Genomic DNA, 10,537 nt, shown 5'->3' with positions numbered 1-10,537 from the left:
GTTTTTGCCCCTTCTAATTAAATCATCTTTACCCGTAAAACAGCTGGTAGGTACTCAACAACATAAACGTATCCCACCCGTTATCCTCTTTTGACATCACATCGGCCCGATACGCCACTTCCGCATTTCCCACAATGCACCTCATTTGCCCCCCAAAATTTTGCATGAGCATTGTTTTCAATTTCTCTTGGGACTGATACCCAGGAGAAATGACATACAAAATTGCAAAATTTTGGGTAATGTAGCAGCTGCTCGGAAGAGAAACGACCCATGATGCGTTTCCCTGACCGCAAACAATACTAAAACAATGGGAAGAATGACATGTCATTGTTTCCTGCGACCAATTAGGAGAGACCTGCACTAAAAATTTTGAGGGCAAATAAGGTGCATTATGGGAAATGTGGAAGTGGCGAATTACTGCCTGAGCAACCTTGTCCACAGGGTTCTCTCTTACTCGTCCAGCGGGGGCCCTGGGGACGAGGTTGTCAGGCAGGAGCATGCGAGTATGTCGGAAAAGTGCCAACGATCAAATGTTCAATCTAATCTCAAGAATCCCTTATTGGTGGAACGTGGACTATAGAAAACAGGGGCCTTATTCACCAAACCATCCTACGTTACCAATGAATAAAATATTGGCCCCAAATAAATCATCCCTTTGCCGTATTGCCAGCCTTGCGTTCAGTTTTGTTTTGATTCATCGCACTCTTTTTAAATCAAATGGTCGGTCTTTCAGGCGAAATCGTCGCCCATATTGTTTTGCGTGTTAATGCTACTAGCGGGATAAGCCAACTACAACGACGACGAAAACGAGAAGATAAGCAAGATCGTGCAGCACATTTTTTGCGGGTTTCTTGGACGTCATTGCCCAACTAATTTTGCCAAACTTAATTGAAATGGCAAGGCGATCGCCGCTTCATCAGTGGCGATCGTCGCGACTTCCATTTCATCGGAAATACCCACACAGACGCTCATTATTTAGAAATGATACTTTAATAGAAGATATCATAACTTTGTAAGTCGTCAGAAGCTCATCCATCGGCTATTAGGATTCTAGGATTCTGTAATTTAAAAAAGTATATATAAAATTCCGTCATTTTCCAGCTTACAAGAACGTCAGGAATGGGATGTGGAGGTGGCTTAAGCGCTCGGTTCTGGTTTGAAATCTATTGACTGTTTAGATTGTATGAGTTAAGCACTATAATAAACAAAAGTCTCAATCAATTTTACAATGTGTTGATAATTTAATTTATTTTTAAATTTTTTTACGGTTACTCACTTGTTACGCACTTAATGCGGACCTACTGCATTCTTTCACAGCAGTTTGGTCAGCGGCTGCATTGCGCAACGTTGACGAAAACTCTTTCCTTTCACGTGTGTCGCTAATTCCAATATGGCGCACTATAATTTCAAGAAAATTACAGTCGTTCCTTCGGCAAAGGTGAGGACAGAATGAGAATCTTTTAAGTTTTTCGAGTTTCCAACTTACTGATAAATGCTTCTCTCCTGCTTCAGGACTTTGTCGATATCGTCCTGTCGAGGACGCAACGGAAAACACCGACTGTTATTCATCGGTAGGTTGACGTGCATGGATATATGCGTAATGGTTTGTTTTAGAGTAATCAGCTTACAGGCATTTTGTTCGGTTTTTTAAAGAAAAGTGATTTTTGCTATAGTCAGCTGGATAATTCCCAAGGAAAAATCTAATCTGTTCAGTGAAATATCAGTAGAAGGCAGCTGACGATTCAATTTAGGTTTGTTTTCATGTGCTTTCTAATACAATCGAATGAAGCTCTTGGCTTACTTGGACATCTCACTCTACCCCTTTTGTTGTCCGTATTATGATATTTTAATTGTGCCGTAAGAAAGACTCTGTTTAGCGTTTTACACATTCTAGTCAGTATGTAGAGTGAAGGTTAGTTGCATGGCCAAGCTCATTTTATCATTGTAGCACATTACAGATCATGGTGCTTTAATTCTGCTACATTTCTGTTTTCCAGACACTACAAAATAAGCCGGATTCGTGGTTTTTACATGCGAAAGATCAAATTTACCCAGCAGAATTACCATGACAAACTATCACAAATTATCAGTGATTTTCCAAGGCTAGAGGTAATAAAGATTAGGTTCTGTGGTATCTGTTCATTTACTCCCAGGGTTCACACCAGCTTAAAAGTCCTTGAATGTCTTTCAATTTTAAAATAAAAATTCAAGGCCTTGAAAATCCTTGAAAATTGCAGTCAGTGCTGGAAGGACCTTGAGTTTTGGTGCTAACTTTGTCCAACCTGGATTCTAAAGTCAGGAGCACCCAACGTCAATTTTCGGAAAATATCTGTTCGGAAACATTTTCAGAACATTTGTTGTAAAATTTCTTGCTTACCTGCCTCTCCTAGGATTTTCGAACATCTAAAAAATGGTATAATTGCCCATTTGTAACGGATTTTTACCCTAAAAAGATCACCTAGAACTTTTGGGAGCCTTTTTTCTGGCTGAAATTTTTGAAAAGGTAAGTTTTGATCCCTATAATTTTCGGATCAATAGACTTTCAGCTAGTCTATCCGAACAGATGAAAAATTTTTAGGGGATAAAAATATCCATATATCTACGAATAAATACTAAAATACGTTTAACAATGCTATGTGTAAGTGGTTTTCAACTATATTCTCGTTGGGTGTCCCTGTCTAGTACCTTAAAGGAGCAAACACAGAAAGACCTTCAGAATAAGATTGCTCTTGTTGTAGAAGATCTAAACAAGAGATATACTCAAGGCCCTTTTTGTATTGCATGAAGTACTTGAAAATGGGAAATGTGTCCTTGAAAGTCCTTGAAACGTCCTTGAATTTTTTGTTCAAAAAAGGGTACGAACCGTGCTGTGAAAAATACAGCCAATTAGGGGGCCCTTAGTCCTTGAAAAAGTCTTGAAAATGCCCAGCAATTTTCCAGATCTGGAAAAAGTCGTGAAAATGGAGACAAAGTCTGAAAAAATGGTAAAAAGACAAGGTTTTTTTAAGGCAACATGTAAATGAAATATTTTTCGTTTTGGTCAAATCTTATTCAATCTCGTCCATACACTTACAGCACATCATGAAAAAAAGCTTTGTTCCTGCATTTTAAAGTCTATGTTGATCACCTATTTGATAACCTTAAGTCTGGAAAAAGAAATTATTGTTTTGGAAAAAGTCTCGAAAAAGTCTTGTTATAGATCCAAAAATCTGTATGAACCCTGGGAGCTGGATACAATGTGTCAGCAACATGTTTGATATGTTAAAATCAATATTTGTTCTTCTATGTTCAAAAATGCTTCTTGCTGGTTAGCCTGTGCCAGTCCCTCAGATAGTAGGGATGTCACAGAATCAAGGTCAAGTGAAAACTGAGTTTGCATGATCTGGGAAACAGATCAGATTTGACATCTCTTCTCATTTAAGAATGGGCCTAGTATGGTTACCCTGTAAGCAAGCTCTTTTGTTTTGTCAGCCCTTGGTAACTTTCAGAAAAAAATCAGTTTTACAGCTGTATCCTGCTCATGTTTTTGGATAAGGGATCACAGAATAGTAAGTTAGCTCTTTCATCGTCACCTGGAGAAGATTACACTGTAGCTACAGGGCAGGCCACTGGAATTCCAGCATTACATGCGTGTTTCTTGAGTGTAAATCTGTCATATTGCATGCAAATTACACAAGAAATATACTTGTAAAATGTGTGTAAAAATACATGCAAAACTAAACAAGAAAATACAAATTAATATATATTTATTTTACAATTTACTTCTCAGAAAACTACATCATGAAAAAGATAACCCGTAATTTCTTTAATCGTGAGTTGCTCCCCTACTCTTCCCAGGATATCCATCCATTCTATGCTGATCTAATGAATGTATTGTATGACAAGGACCACTACAAACTGGCATTAGGTCAAATAAACACAGCAAGACATTTGATTGACAGGTAAGGGTAATAATATTATAAAGTAACCTATTAGAAATAGAGTTTATACAGCAACTGTATCACCTCTGAGATCTCTTAAAAGATACAAATGTATAATCACTGCACAGCAATGTAATGTTTGTTTCTTTTTGTGACAGTGTTGCCAAAGACTATGTGAGGCTAATGAAGTATGGTGACTCATTGTACAGATGTAAACAGCTGAAGAGGGCAGCTCTCGGAAGGTAAGCACTCTACTAACATTAGCCTCCTTCCCCAGATAATTTGGACTTATGATAATCTGTACTTCTGTACATAATCTGTGCATAATCTGTACACTGTAAGTGTCCAACAAATAATTGTTGTATGATACATTGTATTGCACTAAAACACAGTCTTCTTTTAATCTTTATTGTAGGATGTGTACAATCATGAAGAGACAAAACCAGAGTTTACAATACTTGGAACAAGGTATGAAACTTTTTACGTCTTTTATAAAGTAACACTAGTGTACAGTGAAAATAAGATTTTAAGTTGCTGGATAAAATTTATTATTCATTCATTCAAAATATTTTCCCAATTCTGATTGGCTAAAAGCACATGCATAATTCACCATAACCAGTTATATACTGATGACCAAATTTGGAAGAACTTTGTGTTTAACAAGGAAATGACGTCGAAAAATCCAGCCTTCTACAGGTTAATGCACCGTTAACCGAGAAGACCTGGGGACAAGACTGAGTTGTTTTGTTGTAAAAACTAAAATGGCGGACACTTCACTCGTTTTAAGGGTAAGAACTACAGCTGGAACTAGGCGAAATAATGGCTAAAAACATAGCAAAAACAGCAAGAAGACAACTCAGAGGGCGACATCTGCTATTTGGAGAATATTTGCGGAGCGGGACAAACCTAAACGTAAACTATTGAAAATAAACTTAACATCGATGCAGGTAAGCTTGTTTTAGCTATGTTTTTTAAACTAGGAATTATTTTGAATGAATAATAAAACAATTATTGAATTCAGCTTTTGTATCATATGGAGAATTATGGAGATCTCGGAGGGTGTTATCCGTCAAGGCCGTATACACCCTCCTTGATCTCCATAATTCTTCGTAAGATACTCAGCCTCATTCATTAATAGTTAAATAGCGGGGAATCAAACAGCTACAGATTTCTTTAGTTCTCTTTTTCCTCTGCTATCCCATGAAAGTAGCCAGAGGTCATCTTCATAGTAGCTGGGGAAAATCCCCAGCCACTGGCACTTAATAACAGCCTTGTTAACTGATCTGGCTGTTTAACTCCTCAAGGAAACAACAAACCTGTTTGTTTCAGTAGCCAGACCATTCTAAGATTCAGTGAAATTTCTCATGTAGCCATCCCCTAACCTAACATTTTGCTGTCATTGAGAAGTTAGATTTAGATCAATCAAATTGTGTTTCTCTTGTACGTAGGGAGTGTTTGTTAGACCATCTACCAAATATTAGAATAAATGGAATTAACTCTTGGAATCACTTGTTTTGGCATTACTCAGTATGTAATATCTTGAAATCTGTTAAAATAAAATATTAACATGTACACTGTACATGTATCTAGCTTTCAAGAAGTCCAAAAAACATGATAGAAGGGATTTGCAGCAATACTTAAGCACATTCTTATTTCTGGAATATGATGAATCAAAAACACACAGCTCTAGGTTAATATACAGATATCCATCAGCAAATATGTACACAGCGCGTGTGCATTTGTTATACATGTACTATAGGTGAATTTTGACGTAACTTTTTTCACTGATGTTTGTAGTGCGGCAACATGTGGCCAGGCTTCCATCAATCGATCCCAACACAAGGACCCTGCTGGTGTGTGGGTTTCCAAATGTTGGCAAGTCAAGTTTTATGAATAAGGTATGCATTGCTCTCACAACACACGAATGGTGTGAGATGGTCACACTGGAAACTCTGTAAGGTTTATTACCTTTATGATCTGGCTGGCAAGTCCTGACTTTTGGAAAGTGGTGTTAGATTGTTGGAGGGTAAAATGAAAACTTCATGCACTGGGCCACGTGTAACAAATGTTACTTTTGTACTTAAATGTACTACAAGTAAAAGCCAGGCATTGTGAATTCCAATCACTTGGTGATCCTCAGGCAGTTAACAGAGTAATATTTATTATTTTAAGGTTTATAACCACAGCATTGTAACAAACGTTTTTTTTTTCTCAAGGTGACAAGAGCAGATGTTGAAGTCCAACCATACGCCTTTACAACCAAGTCCCTGTTTGTCGGCCACATGGATTACAAGTATCTCAGATGGCAGGTCAGACCAGAGTTTTACCTGTACACAAGTATATGTTGACTGTGTACATTTACATGTGCCACAGCCCAGCTTTTTTACATGTAGTTTTGTGTTGTGTTCTTCTATTCATGCTCTGACAATTCATGCAGCATAATACACCAAAAGAAAATGACATTTTCTTTCTGAAGTCGTTATCGTCATTTGTCCAATTCAGTGAAGGAAAGTAATTGTTTTTAATTGGTATTAGCTGCATTGGCAAGGAACCACACAAAATTGATACTGGTGTGGTATCAAAATTGCAGCTTTTACATTTGTCAAAATAATACTGCTTCAACATGCAAGCTGATGTTGTTGTAATGGTCTGTTGATATTGGTACAGTACAAACTAATACTAGTATTGTACAAAATTGATAGGAAATGGTAGTACACGTTTACATTGGCATTTCAGTATGAAGATGATGTTGTTTCTGTAGCTTTGTGAAACCCACTTTTTTAGCAAAAAGAGTGATAGCTGGCTGAGAGTCTATTGTTGTTGGTACAGTACAAAATTGATTTTGTTAGTGTACCAAATGATACAGTCACAGTGCAAAATAAGTTAATAAAGTATAAATTTGCTACAATGCTAAATGAGGTAGAGTATAGTAGAAAAATTGTTACAAGTGGTATTGGTTCTGCACAGTGTTATTACTGGTATTGTGTCGTTCCAGAAAATATCCATGCTCCCCAACGGAAGACTCTTTGATTTACACACCCCCCACCCCCCAGGATTTTCCCTTCCAGGGAATCTTTGATGACCCCCCTCCCCTAAGGAATTTCCAGAATTTTTAAACAGCGACTTGGCTTACCACCCTTTGGAAATTCAAAGTGGCTTTGGTACTGAAAAACAAAGAAAGTGAATACTAACTCAGTTACAAAAATACGGTAGATTTTTATTACAGCAGTGCAGTGTAAACATTTGTTAAGCGTATTATTCAGCCAAACTTTTAGCTTCTTCACCATCATGTTTGCAAATTATGTGTGTGTTGTCTTTATGTAAGCTTATAAGCTTAAACATTTGGGTTGCAAAGTTTAAACGGCGATTGTTCTACGTTTTTGTGCTTACTCCAACACAAACATTAGATAATCAGTAATTTTGTTACAAATAGTTATGGTGAGTCCCGGAATTCATCTTGTGAAAAATCAGAAGTCCTGGTCCAGAACCATTAAGTCCCAATTCATAAAGCAACGAGTGCCGGGGTCTTTTTAAACTATACCGTTAATCTGAAGATAGACTCCGAAACTTTGTATTACAGTTTACTGACATAAAAAATATACTCCTTCTGTTGTAAAGCACAGCAAAGACTAAAAGAAGTAAGTGTCATTTAACAACAGCCACAGAAATCACACAAACAGGATATTCTACAGAAACCCCAAATCAATCAATCAATATTTGAGTCCTACGGGATGCATATGCCATAAATTATTTTGCATCTTTGGGGATTTTTATGCATTAGGGATGCAGGATGCAGAGGTAACAAAAAAAGTACAAAGTGATATTTTCTTTGAGCTGTGCAATGTGAGGCTTGAAAAGTGGCATTTTGTACTGGACAAAATTCATGTTTGATACTGTGCAATGTGAGGCTGGTACAGTCAGAATTGACTTTGCGACAGTACAAAAATGATGTTTGTTGTTATACAATATGAGGCGGGTCCAATCAAAAGTAAAATAAAAGTAAAAACTATGGGCAACCTCTGGATAATTTTTAGAAAAATCCTTTTGCCCCCATCCACATCTTTGACCTCAGAGCTTTCGCTCCACTGTATTTCCAACACAAACAAAAAGTACAACCAAACAACTACCTGCTATGCAGGCTACATGTACTACTACCAATAGAGAACTGAACTGCTCGGGAAGCAACCACGTTTGTGCTTCATTTTATAATGAAAACTACTGATAGGAGGTTCAGGTTGTACGTTTCCACACCTTGATAAATTTTCATGATCAACATATAAGCTCATCTGCAGGTTACTGGCTATGAGTGCATGTACAGCTGTAAGTGATTCATTTAAAGCTAAAAGATTACTGGGAACTATTAGAGATTTATGAGATACTACAAAGTTTGAGTAAACAAGTGTTGGAATGTGCGGGTCACATAAAAAAAGGTCCCTTAGGGTGTATTGCCACTGTCACATAATACTCACAAGCGTACATGTACAGTATGTAAGTGTACAAACATAACTTTTAGGCACGTAAAGTAAAAAAGAGGTAATGTATGGAAGGCCATGCATTAATGTAAAAGTTGAACCTTGCTCAACTAAATGCATGATTTATTGGCAACGTTCTTCCTTTGTTGTTACTGGAAATTATTTTAAACTGTCTCATTGCTTATGATTAAGATACTTGTAGTGTATAGTAGACAACCTGTACCAACAGCGAGTGTTCATGCTTTCGTAGCAAACGTCAAAGTGACAAGCCTGTCCCCAGGGTTCTCTCTCGAGTATGCGAGAGTGAATGTACAACTCAGGCACCCTTCAGCAACAACAAACTATGTTGTTTTCATATCGGTCAGTGAGCTCGGGTTGGCACAGTAGAGCCAATCTCTGTCAACACGAAGTTAGCGAGTGAACATTTGCATATCAAAACCTATCACAAAAACTCTTTGGATACCCTTTGAGTATCTACAAGTTAAAAAACTGATTTACAGTGAAGGTACATTACAACATTATTTATTGCTGCTGTTCAACATTTGTCTGGCCTTAATAAATTAATTTTAACAATTCTGGCCTCACATACATAAGATGTTCAAAGTGAAAAGTTTATTTAGGATGAGTTAGTCAGTGATCTGATGTATCCTAGTTACATCAATGGGATGCATATCCATAAATTATTTTGCATCTTTGGGGATTTTTATGCATCAGGGATGCAGGATGCAGAGATAAAAAAAAAAGTACAAAGTGATATTTTCTTTGAACTGTGCAATGTGAGGCTTAAGCAGTGAAAAGTGGCATTTTGTACTGGACAAAATTCGTGTTGATACTGTGCAATGTGAGGCTGGTACAGTCAGAATTGACTTTGCGATGGTACAAAAATGATGTTTGTTGTTATACAATATGAGGCGGGTCCAATCAAAAGTAAAATAAAAGTAAAAACTATGGGCAACCTCTGGATAATTGTTTAGAAAAATCCTTTTGCCCCCTCCAACATCTTTGACCTCAGAGCTTTCGCTCCACTATATTTCCACCACAAACAAAGAATACAACCAGGCAACTACCTGCTATGCAGGCTACATGTATTACTACTAGTAGAGAACTGAACTGCTCAGGAAGCAACCAACTTTTGTGCTTCATTATATAATGAAAACTACTGAGAGGAGGTACAGGTTGTACATTTCCACGCCTTTATAGATAATTTAATGATCAATATATTTAAGCTCATCTGTGGGTACTGGCTATGAGTGCATGTACAGCTGTATGTGACTCATTTTAAGAGAAAAGATTACGGGGAACTGTTAGAGATTTATGAGATACTGCAAAGTGTGAGTAAACAAGTGTTGGAACGTGCGGGTCACATAAAAAAAGGTCCCTTAGGGTGTATTGCCATTGTCACGTAATACTCACAGTATCTACGTATACATACATTACTTTTAGGCACGTGGAAGGCCACGCATTAATGTAAAAGATTAACCTCGCTCAACTAAATGCATGATTAATTTTTATTGGCAATGTTCTTCCTTTGTTGTCACTGGAAATTTAAACTTCCTCTTTGCTTATGATTAGATACTTGTAGTGTATAGTAGACAACCTGTACCAACAGCGAGTGTTCATGCTTTCGTAGCAAACGTCAAAGTGACAAGCCCGTCCCCAGGGTTCTCTCTCGAGTATGCGAGAGTGAATGTACAACTCAGGCACCCTTCAGCAACAACAAACTATGTTGTTTTCATATCGGTCAGTGAGCTCGGGTTGGCACAGTAGAGCCAATCTCTGTCAACACAAAGTTAGCAAGTGAACATTTGCATATCAAAACCTATCACAAAAACTCTTTGGATACCCTTTGAGTATCTACAAGTTAAAAAACTGATTTACAGTGAAGGTACATTACAACATTATTTATTGCTGCTGTTCAACATTTGTCTGGCCTTAATAAATTAATTTTAACAATTCTGGCCTCACATACATAAGATGTTCAAAGTGAAAAGTTTATTTAGGATGAGTTAGTCAGTGATCTGATGCATCCTAGTTACATCAATGATAATGATAAATAGTACTATATAAATTATGTTAGAAAATGTGCTTGACCGAATAACAAAAATCACTAAAAAGGGCCCTTGAAAAGTGGCTAAAAATATGTGG

The 10,537-nt window shown here is 37.2% G+C and overlaps 2 protein-coding genes across 2 annotated transcripts in view; both read left to right on the top strand.

Annotated features, from left to right (window-relative positions):
• Window positions 1-10,537, top strand: part of LOC140930284 (amidase-like) — a 117,834-nt gene that overhangs the window by 93,041 nt on the left and 14,256 nt on the right. The gene's annotated exons all lie outside the window — the stretch shown is intronic.
• Window positions 1,328-10,537, top strand: part of LOC140930282 (GTP-binding protein 4-like) — a 20,257-nt gene continuing 11,047 nt past the window's right edge. The window contains exons 1-8 of the mRNA XM_073379960.1: window positions 1,328-1,438; window positions 1,513-1,571; window positions 1,998-2,109; window positions 3,838-3,941; window positions 4,079-4,162; window positions 4,336-4,388; window positions 5,718-5,818; window positions 6,137-6,229. Coding sequence (XP_073236061.1) covers window positions 1,391-1,438; window positions 1,513-1,571; window positions 1,998-2,109; window positions 3,838-3,941; window positions 4,079-4,162; window positions 4,336-4,388; window positions 5,718-5,818; window positions 6,137-6,229 — 654 coding nt within the window. The 5' untranslated portion in view covers window positions 1,328-1,390. The remainder of the gene's footprint in view (window positions 1,439-1,512; window positions 1,572-1,997; window positions 2,110-3,837; window positions 3,942-4,078; window positions 4,163-4,335; window positions 4,389-5,717; window positions 5,819-6,136; window positions 6,230-10,537) is intronic.

Source organism: Porites lutea, chromosome 3 (assembly GCF_958299795.1).
Source record: "Porites lutea chromosome 3, jaPorLute2.1, whole genome shotgun sequence".
In the NCBI taxonomy this organism is placed as follows: Eukaryota; Metazoa; Cnidaria; class Anthozoa; order Scleractinia; family Poritidae; genus Porites; species Porites lutea.
The sequence above is the reverse complement of the archived record's forward strand: the minus strand, read 5'-3'. Positions and strand labels throughout refer to the sequence as shown.